Source organism: Lethenteron reissneri, chromosome 57 (genome assembly GCF_015708825.2).
Source record: "Lethenteron reissneri isolate LAM-NWPU_2019-01 chromosome 57, ASM1570882v1, whole genome shotgun sequence".
Taxonomy (NCBI): Eukaryota; Metazoa; Chordata; class Hyperoartia; order Petromyzontiformes; family Petromyzontidae; genus Lethenteron; species Lethenteron reissneri.
In genome coordinates this window covers 3,541,266-3,558,949 of record NC_083835.1, presented here as the reverse complement: position 1 = coordinate 3,558,949, position 17,684 = coordinate 3,541,266, and the positions used below count along the sequence as shown (strand labels likewise).

Genomic DNA, 17,684 nt, shown 5'->3' with positions numbered 1-17,684 from the left:
TCTCCTTCCTATATTTTGGAAGCCACTGGGAGCTGTGCACTTTTCAAATAATTTATTTGTGTTTAGTTTGTTGTCCTTCCCCCGCACCTCCGATTAGCACGGATGGCTACGTACGCTGCGAAAGAAGTTCAACGTGCATACATAGATACATTTCGCGCCGCCCCCGTTTCTGAAACCGTTGCGAACTTTCGTCGACGGGTTGCCCACTCCCACCCCCCGCGCCGTTCTCACCCGAACTTGTCGAGTTTCGCGTCGACTAATCGCCGCTGTCGCTCGCCAAGGGGTGCTGTACCACCGCTGGGGCCGGCTGCAGGAGGCGCGCAGGAGCTACGAGACGTCGCTGAGGATGGAGCCGGGCGACCCGGGAGTGCGGGACAACTACGACCTCCTCCTGCGCAAGCTCGCCCGGGACACGGCCGCCACCGTGAGCCCTCCGCGCACCAGCAGCGCAGCCGGAGCCCCGGGGGCCGGTTGATGGAAACGTCCGTCCGGCACTCGCTCGGAACCTTCACAACAACAACTCGCAAGGAATTGTGGAAAGCGATGTGTTTTTGGTGATCACGGGCTTCGTTGCAGAGAATCGAAACAACAAATAAGGAAACGTGGGTCTCTCGCCTGCTTGTCACGTGCTCCGAAGGTGGACGTTTGTGGAGGGAACATTTTGTGTGCTGCTCGTTCAGCCCGTTGAGCTTAAGAGTTCTTTTTTTCAACAGCCGCCCGACGATAAGCGGTGAGCCGGGGGTGGGGGGTGCCTGGATGCGAAGAAACGCTGCCGCGTTGGTTTCGCGCCGTCGAACTGCGCTTTCGGGCCGCCACCGCCTTCGACCTGTGGCTCCGCGCCCCCCGGGAACTGACCCCCGGGAACTGAACGCTGCCGGGGATCTTCCGTGGGAAGGTGACGAAGCTCCCGGAGTGTTCGTACGTCGCCGTCGACAGGAGGCGTACGTCGGAGAGCTGGGCGCGGATGTCGCATGCAGTGAACTTTGTTTACAGTCGCGTTTGGCTAAATGTGTTTGTACTCTCAGGTTCTTTCGGTAAAGTCACGTAGGTAAAAAAATCCAATTTAAAGTTAATAATGGAAATAAAATAAAATATGAACTTTTTTATTTTATTTTTTACCTACGTGACTTTACCGAAAAAACCTAAGAGTATGAATCCTTGCGGTCACGAAAGCTTCAAACCTAGAATTAATAGATGTGTTTGCTTTAAACAATCATTTTAACACGTGGGCTATCGCCTGATGGGGCTGGTTGCAATCACTGGCGAAACGTCACTGCAAATGCTGTTGCGGGTTTACTCTGGCGTGCTGTTGACGTGATGAGCCCTGCTAAGTGGCTGCGCGTCAGGTGGTGGCGGGTTTAACCGCACAACATTTATACTCGCGTGATCTAACCCAAACAAAGAAGCTTTACTATGAAACAGAGGTCGCAAACGGGTTTTGATTCCTTACCCGTACCCGTACCCGGCCGCACCAGGGTCGCAAACGGGTACCCGTACCGGTACCCGGCCGGGTACGGGTAGCCGGGTATCGTGTAGGATACGGGTATCGGGTACCCCGGGTTGCGACCTCTGCTATGAAACAATCATGTTGAAAGATGATTCCGTGGAATGTTTACTCGCCGCGATAATAACTTTTTGTTAATTGTTGGGGTTAGAGGGAACGAACCCAGTTGCGTTTTTTTTTTCCTTTATTAATTCCTGAAATAGAATAGTGACTCGAGCAGCGTTAAAACGCAAGTTGGTACGACAGGGTTTCCGATTCACACTTTTGCCGCGTTCGAATCATTGGCGTTGTCAACTCGAGGTGTACGTAAAATTATTGGAATGGATGAAAAATATACACGTTCTTTGAAAAAAACATTTACTTGAAAAGCTAAACTCGAAGATGCGTGCGTGCGTGCGTGTGTGTGAGCAGTGGTGCAGCGGTTAGCGCACTGCGCTATGAACCTGGTGACCCGAGTTCGAATCCCCGCTCACGGTCAACACCGGTGACGATAATCCGAACCGGTCCTGGGTCTCCTCCCCGAGGTAGACTCAGCCTCAAATGAGTACCTGGTGCGGTGTGTAAATGTCGCCACTGGGGAGACAAAGGCGGTCGGGCGTGGTACTGGCCACCCACCCCCTGGTGTGCTGTCCGGCCTTCATAGGTGCTCGCTAACACCACTTTCCCCAACAGTCTGTTAAGGCTACACGGGGGATCTTTGTCTTTTAATATTTCGTTTGTATGAATCATGTGGCGATGCTGCTGCTGCTGTATTGGCAGCGTTGCACAGCACAATCAACAATAACAAAACTCAACATACTCACCAACAACAACAACACTTTTGCCTGAAAAAGTGAAAGGATGTGTAAGCGGTGACGTTTTTGGCGACGGCCCTTCTTCACGTGCGATGAAGGTGAACCATTGCTATAGAGAAGGGTCATTGCCTGAAACGTTGCCCGTTATACGTGTGTGTTTCCTTTCCGGCGGTGTTGTTGACGGTGTTTGCTGTTGTATAAATGCATTTTTGAGATGCGGTGAATGTGTCGTTTGAGTGCGGAGAGGCGACAATCACACTACATTACACTGCAGTTTTATTCGTGACGCGGCAGTAAAGACGGCGCTGTTGGTTGCATCGCGATGCACGATGCCTGCGGCGATCTCGTTTTGTAAAACTAATTCAGCTACTTGCCTTCATCAAATAAACACAGGGCAGTTTGAGCTTGTGTTGAGTTGTGTTTTCGTACTATAATTCAACCCGGCGCATGTTAGCAAAGACCTTGTCGCAGTGTTACGACGGCACGCGTTATCCCATTATCATCGTCGTCGTCGTCGCCATCAGTCATCGCCAGCCGTGATCTATCCGCTGCTAGGTAAAGGCCCTCCCCGCGCCGACGCCACCCGCCACCACGGTCGATGCGTTTCTCCCCGTGACGCACCTGTTGGAACCCAGGACCGGATCAGTGCCGACGCGCGGAGCGAGCGCGAGCCACCGCACGTCATTGGGATTCGGAGCCACTGACCAACTTCTCGTCCCAGCCCCTGCGGCTCCCCCTTCTGCGTGCGAGTTGGCGAGCGATTTGGCTTCTCGGAATTCACTTCCAAAAAAAAGAGGCATTCGTGCAACCAGCGTTGCCGTATCACCGTGCACCCGTCCTTTGTCAGGAATAATAATATAATAATATAATACATTTTTTTTGGGGGGGGGTTCCAGTCCTTTTTAATTAAAACCCCAACCCATCAGATTAGGTGACAGTCAGTCTCCGAGCCCCATGCTTTGTTGGCGATGCTAAATTATTATTATTATTGAGGCTGGGTCCCCCTTTGTGGCATTTATTACACTTGTAAAGTGAGGAGACAGGCATACCACGTGGCCTTATTAAGGTAACTGATAGCGGCTCACGTGACGGCATGATATGCTGTGTACACATGAAGTGACAAAGACGTGAAGCTTCAGGGTGTCATGATGAACGACGCTGGAATTGAAATCCAGAGGTCTCGAGAGAGAGTCCGTGTGAGAAATCTATCTCCCGGCATGGCAGCTGCAACATTGGGCAATCATTAAAAAATCGTCGGTACATCTAGGCCTCGGCAAGGTAAGGTAATTGTACCCTTTTTACCGGGTGAAAGGATAAAGGTAAAGGTGTCGACATGCTAAGGGGTAAGGGTAAAGGGTAGGGTAAAAGGTAGGGTAGAGTGATTGTATTGTGGTACGGTAAAAGGTAGGGTAAAGGTAGGCTCGTTTTTACCTTTTAACTTTTACCTTACCTGCTAAAGGGTAAAAGGTAGGGTAGAGTGATTGTATTGTGGTACGGTAAAAGGTAGGGTAAAGGTAGGCTCGTTGTTTTTACACTTTTACCTTACGTTGCCGAGGCCTAGGTACATCGCAGATACTTCCATGGGCGGCTGGCGTGGTGTAAAGTGTGGGTTCCCTGCACCTATTCCAAAAACGTCTGGCTAGCGTGGAAGAGTAGGCCAAACCCATCCTCTGGAGGGGGACTCTCCGTGGCTGGAGAAGCCGCTGGGTGGTGTTTAACCATACTTCACCACACTGCTTCACCACGGGTTGGTGCAGGTGGAAGGTGGTGAAGTGCGTTAACCGTTGCGCCACCGCTCCACCTGCGCCACCGCAGAGTGCTGACGTTGCAATGCCGCGCGTGGTGCGATGGAGGCCGCTGGAGGCCCCTAAAGGCCCCTTGGAGGCCCCTTGGAGGCCGATCAAATAAAAAAACACCAAATATAAAACATTTACATAAAATATAAACAAAAATAAATGTCAAACATTAAAAAAAACATCAAATATAAAAATAAACGTCAAATATAAAACTAAATAAACATAAAATATTAAAAAAACGTTAAATATAAAAAGTAAACATCAAATATATTTTGACAAATCTGGAACGGCGACCCCCTCTACTGCCGGTCGAATCTCGGCAGTTCCAACCTTCCACGCCGCCAAAATAGTCTCCCATCACAGAGAGAGACGGGACAGAGAGAGAGACAGAGAGACAGAGAGACACAGAGAGAGACAGAGAGAGACACAGAGAGAGACACAGAGACACAGAGAGAGAGAGACAGAGAGACGGAGAGACACAGAGAGAGACACAGAGAGAGACACAGAGAGAGACAGAGAGAGAGAGACAGAGAGACAAAGATACGAAACAGAGATATGAGACCGAGAAAGACAGAGAGAGACACAGAGAGACACGAAACAGAGAGAGCGAGGCGGAGCGAGATCGCTTTGGCAGAATGGACACGCGTTCACATTCGGCCAAAGTCGTTGTTGTTGTTGTTACCAGAAGTATTTTATTTTACTTGAAGAAACTAAAAACCCCATGGAGAAGGTAGAACTTATGGTCAGATGTTGTTGGGTGGGGGACGGACGGGAGGAAGTAATGCCACGAGATTTAGATGTTAACGACCTCGCCTGGTGTACAGGAGGTCGTGGGTTCCACGTTTCATAAATACCCCCCCCCCTCCGACCCCCCACTCGCCCGACCCCCTGACCCCCCACCCCTCCTGACCACCCACCCCCCCGACCCCCCACAGGGCAAGTTTATGAATGGGTTGGGAGCGTGCGGCGAGGGTGAAGTGTGGTGGGGGCAGACTCATCTCAAACATGTCGGGCTGGGAAACGTGGAAGAGTAGGCAGAGAGAATCAGAAAGCGCCTATTGTAGGTTCGCTTGAGATGGAGGAGGAGGTGGTGGAGATGGAGGAGGTGGAGCATGAAGTTGAGATGGTGGTGGAGGTGGAGGAGACGGGGGAGGGGATCTACTACTGACAATTGCAGGACTACATCCGGCCAGACAGGAGCACGCGCACCTGCACAGACACACACACACAGGTGTACACACACAGGTGTACACACACAGGTACACACACATGGTACAGACACACACACGTGTACACACACACACGTGTACACACACACACACACACGTACACACACACAACTGGTACACAACAACAACCGCCATTCGCCACTAAGTGGCGGTGACGTCACCACGATGCTTGTGCCAGGCCAAGTGCACCTTGAGGCCACGTGAAGTGTCGAAAGCCCGCTGGCAGGAGGTCACGGGGCAGACCCAGGTGCCACGGGTCGACTGACCGAGATGACTGGCTGATGCACCACCTGTGCCCCCTACTGTGCTTTAGCCACCCGGCGCTCCGCTCGTTGTTGTGAGCGTCGCTCCTCCGCCCTCCGTTGTTGTTGGAGGGCGACTGCCTCCAACTGCCCAGTAGCGTCCTTCACGAGCCTCCTCCACAGAGGCCGATCTTGACACCGCTGGTACCAGTCATCGGCACACACACAGGTGTACACACACATAGGTACACACACACATAGGTACACACACACATAGGTACACACACACGTGTACACACACACACGTGTACACACACGTGTACACACACACACGTGTACACACACACAGGTACACACACGACAAAGATCCCCCGTATAGCCTTAACAGACTGTAGGGGCAAGTGCTGTTAGCGAGCACCTATGAAGGCCGGAACGGTACACGAGGGGGTGGGTGGCCAGCACCACGCCCGACCGCCTTTGTCTCCTTAGTGGCGATGTTTACACACCGCACCAGGTACTCATTTAAGGCTGAGTCGACCTAGGGGAGGCCCAGGACCGGTTCAGATAATCGTCACTGGTGTTGGCCGTGAGCGGGAATCGAACCCGGGTCGCCAGGGTCATAGCGCAGCGCGCTAACCGCTACACTACCGCTCCCCACACAGGTACACACACACAACTGGTACACACACACAGGTACACACACACAGGTACACACACACAGGTACACACACACACACAGGTACACACACGCGTGTACACACACCCCCTTTTGTGACTCTGTCCGCGTGACGCTGTGGATCTCCGACGCTGCTCGCGCGCTGGGATTTCCCCGGCTGACGTCACACGGGGGAGGGGGCGGGGGGGCGTCATCGTAAACAATGGCGTTGGACTCGTACAGAGCACGTGGTGTGTGCTGGGGGGTGGGGTGATGGGGGGGTGCTGGGTGAGGGGGGGGTGCTGGGGGGGTGGTGAGGTGGGGGGGTGGGGGTGATGGGGGGGGTGCTGGGGAGGGTGGGGGTGCTGAGGGGCGGTGGTGGGTGGGGGTGCTGGGGGGGTGGGGGTGAGGTGGGGGTGCTGGGGGGGTGGTGAGGTGGGGGTGCTGGGGGGGGTGCTGGGGGGGTGGGGGTGCTGAGGGGCGGTGGTGGGTGGGGGTGCTGGGGGGGTGGGGTGAGGTGGGGGTGCTGGGGGGGTGGTGAGGTGGGGGTGCTGGGGGGGGGTGCTGGGGGGGTGGGGGTGCTGAGGGGCGGTGGTGGGTGGGGGTGATGGGGGGGTGGGGGTGCTAGGGGGGGGGGGTGATGGAGGGGTGGGTGATGGGGTGCTGGGGGTGGGGGGGTGCTGGGGGGGGGGGGTGCTAGGGGTGGGTGGGGGTGATGGGGGGGGTGGGGGGATGGGGGTTCTGGGGGGTGGGGGAGCTGGAGGGTGGGGGGTGCTGAGGGAGTGTGCTGGGGGGGTGGGGGTGCTAGGGGTGGGTGATGGGGGGGTGCTGGGGGGTGGGGGTGGGGGGTGCTGGGTGGGTGGGGGGTGTCGTAGTTTCTCTACAGGAGGGAGTCTCCGCCGACGTCTTCCTGGAAACCGATGGGTGACGTCACGACGAACTCGGCCGAGACCCCCAAGACGACTGACGTCACAGAAGGACCACGGCTCACGGCCGAGGTCTCGGTGGTTTGGTGGAGCATCTGGTGTAGCGGTGTGCTTCAAGTTCAAGATCATGTATTAGGTATAGCCCTGTGAGCCATTCGGCTCTTGAATCGGGTGCAACCGCAACAAACAAAAAAACATGAACAAGAAAACATCTTAAAGTGAATATGTGACTAAGTGCAAACAGAAAATTCAAGAAAAGACAGCAAAAATATTGCAGAAAAAACACCGTACACCAACGCTGTGTGCAAAAATCCCAGTGGGATGCAAGTCAAACAACAACAACAACCACAAGACAACTTAGATTAAGGCCATCAGTCTAACTCTGTACACATTGACACACACAGACACACACACATTGACACACTGCCCTACACCACCCAGCCCCCGTGTGAGTGAGACCCCCCTCCCCCCCAGTGGAGAGATGGGGAGGGAGGAGGGGAGGGAGGTGCGAGAAGGGGGAGGAGCGAGAGGGTTGGAGGAGGTGGGGCGAGGGGGAGGATGAGGGGGTGGGGCGAGGGGGAGGATGAGGGGAGGGGCGAGGGGGAGGATGAGGGGCGAGGGGGAGGATGAGGGGGTGGGGCGAGGGGGAGGATGAGGGGAGGGGCGAGGGGAGGATGAGGGGCGAGGGGGAGGATGAGGGGGGAGGGGCGAGGGGGAGGATGAGGGGAGGGGCGAGGGGGAGGATGAGGGGCGAGGGGGAGGATGAGGGGGTGGGGCGAGGGGGAGGATGAGGGGAGGGGCGAGGGGGAGGATGAGGGGCGAGGGGGAGGATGAGGGGGGAGGGGCGAGGGGGAGGATGAGGGGAGGGGCGAGGGGGAGGATGAGGGGCGAGGGGGAGGATGAGGGGGTGGGGCGAGGGGGAGGATGAGGGGAGGGGCGAGGGGGAGGATGAGGGGCGAGGGGGAGGATGAGGGGGGAGGGGCGAGGGGGAGGATGAGGGGAGGGGCGAGGGGGAGGATGAGGGGCGAGGGGGAGGATGAGGGGTGGGGCGAGGGGGAGGATGAGGGGAGGGGCGAGGGGGAGGATGAGGGGCGAGGGGGAGGATGAGGGGGTGGGGCGAGGGGGAGGATGAGGGGAGGGGCGAGGGGGAGGATGAGGGGCGAGGGGGAGGATGAGGGGGGAGGGGCGAGGGGGAGGATGAGGGGCGAGGGGGAGGATGAGGGGGTGGGGCGAGGGGGAGGATGAGGGGAGGGGCGAGGGGGAGGATGAGGGGCGAGGGGGAGGATGAGGGGGGAGGGGCGAGGGGGAGGATGAGGGAGGGGCGAGGGGGAGGATGAGGGGCGAGGGGGAGGATGAGGGGCGAGGGGGAGGATGAGGGGAGGGGCGAGGGGGAGGATGAGGGGAGGGGTGAGGGGGAGGATGAGGGGCGAGGGGGAGGATGAGGGGCGAGGGGGAGGATGAGGGGGAGGGGCGAGGGGGAGGATGAGGGGAGGGGTGAGGGGGAGGATGAGGGGCGAGGGGGAGGATGAGGGGCGAGGGGGAGGATGAGGGGGAGGGGCGAGGGGGAGGGGGAGGATGAGGGGCGAGGGGGAGGGGCGAGGGGGAGGGGGCGGGGCTTGTAGTAGGAGGGGGCGGGGCTTGTGGGAGGGGGGCTTGTAGTAGGAGGGGGCGGGGCTTGTAGTAAGAGGGGACGGGGCTTGTAGTAGGAGGGGGCGGGGCTTGTAGTAGGAGGGGGCGGGGCTTATAGGAGGGGGCGGGGCTTGTAGTAGGAGGGGGCGGGGCTTAGGGGAGGTACCCTAAGGCCCCCCCCCCCCCGCTGGGTTAAATGCCGCGGCTCGGGGCGTCTTTGTATGAAATGCAGAGGAGGCTTTGAGCCGCCATCCTCCGCTCCTCATACGCATCCGCACATCGTCGCCATCACCATCATCACCATCATCACGGACCCCGGACAATATCTACAGCAGCAGCAGCAGCAACAGTCGTAGCAGCAGCAGTAGCAGCAGCAACAGGAGGTGGTGGAGGTGGAGGTGGTGGTGGTGGTGGAGGTGGTAGTGGTGGTGGTGGTGGAGGAGGTAGTTGGTGGTGGTGGTGGAGGTAGTGGCGCAGTAAAAGTTCTTTCCCGCCGCGTTGAAGTTTCGCAACAACAACGACGACGACGACCACAACCACAACTACAACAACGACCACAACCACAACAACAACAAAGTTTCGTGACGACAACAACAACAACAACAAAGTTTCACGACCTGCTGGGGGTGAGTGTGGTCACGTGACTCCCCCCTCTCTCTTGTTGTGTCACTTTCGTTTCTGAGCCGCGAGGTTTCCGTCTTTGCAACAACAACAACAACAATTTTTGTTGTTGTGTTCGCGTGTGCCCTTACCGATGATGGTGGTGGTGGTGGTGATGTTGACTTCTAAATAGTGTCATCAGCAGCCTGAGTTATGCCCCGTGATGTTACTTCTAAATAGTGTCATCAGCAGCCTGAGTTATGCCCCGTGATGTTACTTCTAAATAGTGTCATCAGCAGTGTGAGTTATGCCCTGTGATGTTCTAAATAGTGTCATCAGCAGTGTGAGTTATACCCTGTGATGTTCTAAATAGTGTCATCAGCAGTGTGAGTTATGCCCTGTGATGTTCTAAATAGTGTCATCAGCAGTGTGTGTTATACCCTGTGATGTTCTAAATAGTGTCATCAGCAGCATGCGTTATACCCTGTGATGTTCTAAATAGTGTCATCAGCAGTGTGAGTTATACCCTGTGATGTTCTAAATAGTGTCATCAGCAGCGTGTGTTATGCCCTGTGATGTTATAAATAGTGTCATCAGCAGTGTGAGTTATACCCTGTGATGTTCTGAATAGTGTCATCAGCAGCGTGAGTTATACCCTGTGATGTTCTAAATAGTGTCATCAGCAGTGTGAGTTATACCCTGTGATGTTCTAAATAGTGTCATCAGCAGTGTGAGTTATGCCCTGTGATGTTCTAAATAGTGTCATCAGCAGTGTGAGTTATGCCCTGTGATGTTCTAAATAGTGTCATCAGCAGCGGGAGTTATACCCTGTGATGTTCTAAATAGTGTCATCAGCAGTGTGAGTTATGCCCTGTGATGTTCTAAATAGTGTCATCAGCAGCGTGTGTTATGCCCTGTGATGTTCTAAATAGTGTCATCAGCAGCGTGCGTTATGCCCTGTGATGTTCTAAATAGTGTCATCAGCAGTGTGAGTTATGCCCTGTGATGTTCTAAATAGTGTCATCAGCAGCGTGAGTTATACCCTGTGATGTTCTAAATAGTGTCATCAACAGCGTGAGTTATACCCTGTGATGTTCTAATAGTGTCATCAGCAGTGTGAGTTATACCCTGTGATGTTCTAAATAGTGTCATCAGCAGTGTGAGTTATACCCTGTGATGTTCTAAATAGTGTCATCAGCAGCGTGAGTTATACCCTGTGATGTTCTAAATAGTGTCATCAGCAGTGTGAGTTATACCCTGTGATGTTCTAAATAGTGTCATCAGCAGCGTGAGTTATACCCTGTGATGTTCTAAATAGTGTCATCAGCAGCGTGCGTTATACCCTGTGATGTTCTAAATAGTGTCATCAGCAGCGTGAGTTATACCCTGTGATGTTCTAAATAGTGTCATCAGCAGCGTGAGTTATACCCTGTGATGTTCTAAATAGTGTCATCAGCAGCGTGAGTTATACCCTGTGATGTTCTAAATAGTGTCATCAGCAGCGTGCGTTATGCCCTGTGATGTTCTAAATAGTGTCATCAGCAGCGTGAGTTATACCCTGTGATGTTCTAAATAGTGTCATCAGCAGTGTGAGTTATACCCTGTGATGTTCTAAATAGTGTCATCAGCAGCGTGCGTTATGCCCTGTGATGTTCTAAATAGTGTCATCAACAGCGTGAGTTATACCCTGTGATGTTCTAAATAGTGTCATCAGCAGTGTGAGTTATACCCTGTGATGTTCTAAATAGTGTCATCAGCAGCGTGCGCTATGCCCTGTGATGTTCTAAATAGTGTCATCAGCAGTGTGCGTTATACCCTGTGATGTTCTAAATAGTGTCATCAGCAGCGTGAGTTATACCCTGTGATGTTCTAAATAGTGTCATCAGCAGCGTGCGTTATTATTATTATTTTATTATTTCCCTTCTTTTATTATTTACCTTCTACGTGACTTTACCGAAAGAACCAAGAAGGTGAATCCCTGCAGTCACGAAAGCTTTAAATCGAGGTTTAAGGGAGTTAACATTGCGCTCTTATTATTGTGTACCTTGCACGGTGTTTTATTGTTTTAAATGCCTTTTAAAAAAGTTGACAAAGTGATGAGAGAGAGATTATATTCCTGAACCCTGAAAGTTGCGCTCATGGCTGATTCAGACTATGCAACTTAAACACAAACCATCCCTTAATATTGCAACTTAAACAAAAAACCATCCCCTATATCTCCCTGCGGTTGTCTTTGTTCATTATAGAATGTGTTCTTATAAAAGTACAATATTGTTTATCAGCTGCTGACTGTTGTTTTGGTCTTGGGGTAAAGTTGCCCCGAGTTCCTCATTCATTGAAGTCCTGTGGAGGTCTTTGGGCCCTGTGTAGGTTCATGTCCATACGGTGTACAGCCGTTTCAATACGGGCAAAAAAACCAACGTGTCTTTCTTCTTGGTTCTTTCGGTAAAGTCACGTAGAAGGGAAGTAATACAATAATAAAAATAAAACATAATAAAATAATTCTCACGACGTTTCGGCCACAACGCAAGCAGCCGTCCTCAGGTGAAGAATGAAACACCACCAAGCTTGGAGTGTATATTTAAGCTGGGTTGGAGGGGGGAAGAAGAGCGCCTTGACAACATAATTTGCATATCAAGAGGAATTTAGCATATTTATGGGAAATGCGTAGGAGGTGGGCGGGGGGGTTTCAAAGTCATTATGCCCGTGCATTATTATGTTTTAATTTTATTATTTTATTACTTCCCTTCTACGTGACTTTACAGAAAGAACCAAGAAGATGAATCCCTGCAGTCACGAAAGCTTTAAATCGAAACGTGTCTTTGTGTTTCTCCCTTGTGATGGAACTTTGTAGGATGAACGTCGATATTTCTAAGGCCACACGGTTGACCAATGAGGTCTGAATTGGTCTGTAACACAAGGTAGGCACTGATAAGGGGTTGACAGGTATGGGGGAGTGTTGTGCATACCTATCAACTCGTACGGTTTACCCGTATATATGGCTGGCGTACAGTCACTTCAATACGGGGGCACAGCACTGTAATGCGTGCCAGTTTATTTGCCTGCAACGTGAATACCATCTCACAACGATTATAATCGATTATAATCGATTACAATCACTGGTCGACAAAAAAATACTTTTTTTTCTGGCCTGGACTTTTGCAGCTGTTTTAGACTAATTTCAGGGTGCTGATTCCAAATCTGATCTCAGATTTGCTCTATCACATCTCATTTTTATGCTATCGGCATACCCCATTTTCATTGATTTTACCCGAAATTAACTCTGTCACTTATGATTGCAAGTTGTTGCGAGTCAGTGACTGCTTTGGTGTTAAAATATGGTGCTGTATTTTTAGGATAGTGTGTTTTATAATATCATTTTATGTAGATATCCACATTTATTTAATATTTTTCTTCTGCACTTTTTATTGAAAATGCAATATTTGATATCTCAAAAACCTGATGCCAGATTTGGAATCGGCACCCCAAAATTAAATTAAAACAGTTGGAATACCAGAAAAAGTGTGACCAGTAATCGTTGTGCGATGTTGTAAATGGACCGCATTTTGCCCTCGCGCACAGATCTCTTGCCGCCTTACGGAAAGAGTGATCTCTTTGTCTGCTGCAGTAATCATAACAATGGCGACTTGCAGTCCTCTTTAATCGATCTGCTGCTGGATGAAGAGATCCCCACACTGACCACCGCACTCGTCAGGGGTTCGGGTGGTCGGGGAAGAGTTGTATCTGTTGCACACTCGAAATGAAGGACGAGGGCAAGCACATTTATTTATTGTAGTTAATATTAATCTTGTGAAGAACAGCACCGTCACTCTGTAAAATGCAACAGCGCGTGTTACACGCAGCAATTCTTCCGAGTCGCCATTAACCACGTGGCTGGTCTACACGCGCGGTTATTCATTAACCCTGCCAGCCACCTACAGGCCCAACTCAGTCATCACATGCTGCTGTACACACATGCATTGATGCACTGCACAGCACATCAGGACTTTCACGGAAGCACACTTTACTCCCTTGCTGCACAAGGACATAATTAAAAGAGTGATCCATTCCTAATGTGCCATATATCATTTGCTGCTGATGTTCGCAGCGGCTGGGAATTGAACTCTGCTCGCCATTTATCACTCGACGAATTCGTCGTTTCAAAACCGTGGCCTCGGAGGGTACAAAATACGGGGACTTTTCGGGCGACGACCCCTTTATTCAGAGCCCCCATGGCTTCGCCGGGTTCACGGCGCGGTGTTTGAAGTCGGACGGCGTCACGAGGTTGAACGAATTATGAAAAAGAAATCTAGTTTGGAGTTTATTTTGTTTTAACCGTGTGATAACTTTGAACCTCTCTCTCGTTCCGAGACGTTTGCAAGTTGCAGGGTGTGGGTGGGTGCATGTTCCCGGTCACCGCCGAATCTCGGAACGTGCAAGCGGCGCAGCGTAACATTTTATTTAGAGAGGCCGCAGAGAACCGTAGCGACATGCACGTCGCACTCTACGGAAGCTGGCTCCAAACTGTGCCACGCGCCCTGTCGCGTGACCCTTGCGGGAGCCACGGTACCGATAAAGTGATTTGTTTTTTGTTCCGATGACGTTACACCACGTACCACGTACATACGTCATCGGAAAGGGAAAGGATTAAAAGGGCCGGCGTTAAATCTGGTTTGCTAGCGCGACCTGGGGCACCAACGCCTCCAATTTTACCACGGTCGGCTACGTACGGCGCGAAAAGAAGTTCAACGTGGAAGAAAAAAAAGTACGGGCGAAGAGAATTCGGGGAAGAAACTGAGAAATAATAATTGGCGTTTATCCTTTGTGGCAATAAAACAGGAGTTGTGTTAAGATGTTCAAACACCAAGTGCATCCCTTTTGCAATGAATAAAGTAACTGCATTAATATTCTTAGGTTTTTTCGGTAAAGTCACGTAGGTAAAACATTAAAATGAATAAAAGTCAAATAAAATAAAAATCACGACGTTTCGGAGGCAACACAAGCTTCCGTCTTCAGGTGGAACCGTCACAGCCACGACAGCTGTAAAAAAATAATAAAAATATTAAACAATAACATTCTCACGACGTTTTGACTGCTTGTGTTGCAGGCGAAACGTCGTGAGAATATTATCGTTTTATATTTTTATTATTTCCCTTCTACGAGACTTTACCGAAAGAGCCAAGAATATAAAGCTGTACACAATTTTTTTTTATTTATCCAGGTTAGGCCGACCTGAGCTAATGTAGCTATTTTCAGAAGCGACCTGACCACAAATGAAAGCTCAACGGAGTGGCGATATCGCGTGGAGATTTATATCAGCCAAAATACTCTGCATACACACGCCGATTCTAAATGTGGAGGGAAAAACCAGAGGACCCGGAGAAAAATACACTCGACCACGGGGAGATAGAATGTGCAAACAGGGGTCGGGATCGAACCAACGACATCCTGTACACCAGGCGAGGTAGTTAACATCGCATAGCCATCGTGATGATGAGAGAGACGTGCAAACTACAAATATACAGCAGCAGGGGTCAGGATCGAACCCACGACCTCCTGTATTCCAGGCGAGGTAGTTAACATCTCATAGCCACCGTGATGATGATGAGAGAGAGAGAGATGCGCAAACTACAAATATACAGCAGCAGGCGTCAGGGTCAGGATCGAACCCACGACCTCCTGTACACCAGGCGAGGTAGTTAACATCTCCTGGCCACCGTGATGCCGATGAGAGAGAGAGAGAGACACGCAAACTCCAAATATACAGCAGCAGGCGTCAGGGTCAGGATCGAACCCACGACCTCCTGTAAACCAGGCGAGGTAGTTAACATATCATAGCCACCGTGATGATGAGAGAGAGAGAGACACGCAAACTACAAATATACAGCAGCAGGCGTCAGGGTCAGGATTGAACCCACGACCTCTTGTACACCAGGCGAGGTAGTTAACATCTCCTAGCCACCGTGATGATGAGAGAGAGACACGCAAACTCCAAATATACAGCAGCAGGCGTCAGGGTCGGTATCGATACCCACGACCTCCTGCATACCAGGCGAGGTAGTTAACATCTCCTCGCCACCATGATGAGAGAGAGGGAGAGAGACACGCAAACTACAAATATACAGCATCAGGCGTCAGGGTCAGGATCGAACCCACGACCTCCTGTACACCAGGCGAGGTAGTTAACATCTCCTAGCCACCGTGATGATGAGAGAGAGACACGCAAACTACAAATATACAGCAGCAGGCGTCAGGGTCAGGATTGAACCCACGACCTCTTGTACACCAGGCGAGGTAGTTAACATCTCCTAGCCACCGTGATGATGAGAGAGAGACACGCAAACTCCAAATATACAGCAGCAGGCGTCAGGGTCGGTATCGATACCCACGACCTCCTGCATACCAGGCGAGGTAGTTAACATCTCCTCGCCACCATGATGAGAGAGAGGGAGAGAGACACGCAAACTACAAATATACAGCATCAGGCGTCAGGGTCAGGATCGAACCCACGACCTCCTGTACACCAGGCGAGGTAGTTAACATCTCCTAGCCACCGTGATGATGAGAGAGAGACACGCAAACTACAAATATACAGCAGCAGGCGTCAGGGTCAGGATCGAACCCACGACCTCCTGTACACCAGGCGAGGTAGTTAACATCTCATCGTCACCGTGATGATGAGAGCAAGAGAGACACGCAAACTCCAAATATACAGCAGCAGGCGTCAGGGTCAGGATCAAATCCACGACCTCCTGTACACCAGGCGAGGTAGTTAACATCTCATAGCCACCGTGATGATGAGAGAGAGAGAGAGAGACACGCAAACTCCAAATATACAGCAGCAGGCGTCAGGGTCAGGATCAAATCCACGACCTCCTGTACACCAGGCGAGGTAGTTAACATCTCCCCACTGTGGCACGGTGGCCCTGTGGCTCTATCAACACAGCCAGAACCACCACAACCACCACCACCATCCGTTGTGACGTGCGAGGGTGACACTTTTTTTGTCTGTTTTTTTAACACGGATCAAAGGTCACACGCATGGCTTGTACACGTGAGTAGCTGCTGCTGCTGCTGCTGCGCATAGACATTGTAAAAACTCTACACCGTTGGCTCTTGCGCTGGTCCAGACCGGGTGGCTTAGCAGCTTGGCTGTCGCGGGCTCCGGTGCCAAGGATCGTGGTTGAGTGTGGTGTGGCCTGGGCACTTATTCTGGCCGATGGGCCATTTGCAAACCCCGATGGCTGCACTTGTTCTGCACGGAGACACCCTGCATGTCACCGGGTCGGTGGCGAAAGCTTTCGAGTGTGCAGGCAGTTAAACTGCACCGGGGGGGCTCGCAGGTCGGAGTGACGCAGACGCCGGGGGGAGGAGGGAGCGGGGGGGGGGGTTCTGGGGGGGTTCCGGGGGGCATTGAATTCCTTGCGCCGAGACCCATGCCACCACACCGCTGCGCACACAGGCCGCATCGCAGAAAGGTCTCCGTCGCCGAGGGGCCTTCTGTCCCATCGGGGAACGAAGAGGATTAACTGACGACATCGCCCGGGGCGCAGACGCAGATCCTCCGGACAAAGGCCCGCGTGCCGCCATGTCCCCGTTGATAGACCGCGCGGTCAGGCCGCAGCGCGGTCGGCTGACGGACGGTGTGACCCGGGGCCCGTGTGTATTGTGCACCGGGGTGTCGTGCGGACGTCGCGCGCTTGGCAGTGGCTGCAGCCGAGGCGGAGAAACCGGCTCGTTCGCAAACAAAGATTTAGGCAAAAAATGAAGGAAGGAAAAACTTTACGCCACACTTACCGCACGCACCGACTCGCCCCCCCCCACCCCCCCCATCTGCGCCGGTTTTGACACGGGTACTAAAGTCCTCGCAGCTACATCGCATCGGGTCTCGTTGGATCTCGGAAGCCAAGCGGGTTGCAGCCCGGAGGATGATGCCTGCTTTATGTGGCATCACGGTGGTGATAAATGTCCAACGACCTCGCCAGGTATACGGGAGGTCGTGGGTTTGATCCGCGACCCTCACGCCGTGTAGCCTGCACGGACTGTTGGGGCCGGTGCTGTTAGCGAGCGCCTATTAAGGCCTGCACGAGGAGGTGGAGGTGTACGGGTTGCCACCTGTTCGTTTCTCTACTTGTGGTGCAGCAGAACTGCAGCAATCGCATTGGTCAATGTGGGTCAAGTAGATTGCGCATCATCCTGGAGGATAGTCCCTCAATCCGTGGTGCCTTGCGGACTACCACAACAACAACCGCCATTCGCCACTAAGTGGCGGTGACGTCACCACGACGCTTGTGCCAGGCCATGTGCAC

General features: G+C 52.5%; 1 protein-coding gene across 2 annotated transcripts in view; it reads left to right on the top strand.

The window, feature by feature from the left end:
- The window catches only part of TMTC4 (transmembrane O-mannosyltransferase targeting cadherins 4), a 55,174-nt gene extending 52,369 nt beyond the window's left edge, over window positions 1-2,805 (top strand). For both annotated transcript variants that reach the window (XM_061575128.1, XM_061575127.1), the window contains one exon: window positions 282-2,805. In XM_061575128.1, coding sequence (XP_061431112.1) covers window positions 282-475 — 194 coding nt within the window. In that variant the 3' untranslated portion in view covers window positions 476-2,805. The remainder of the gene's footprint in view (window positions 1-281) is intronic.
- The last annotated feature ends 14,879 nt before the right edge of the window (window positions 2,806-17,684 follow it).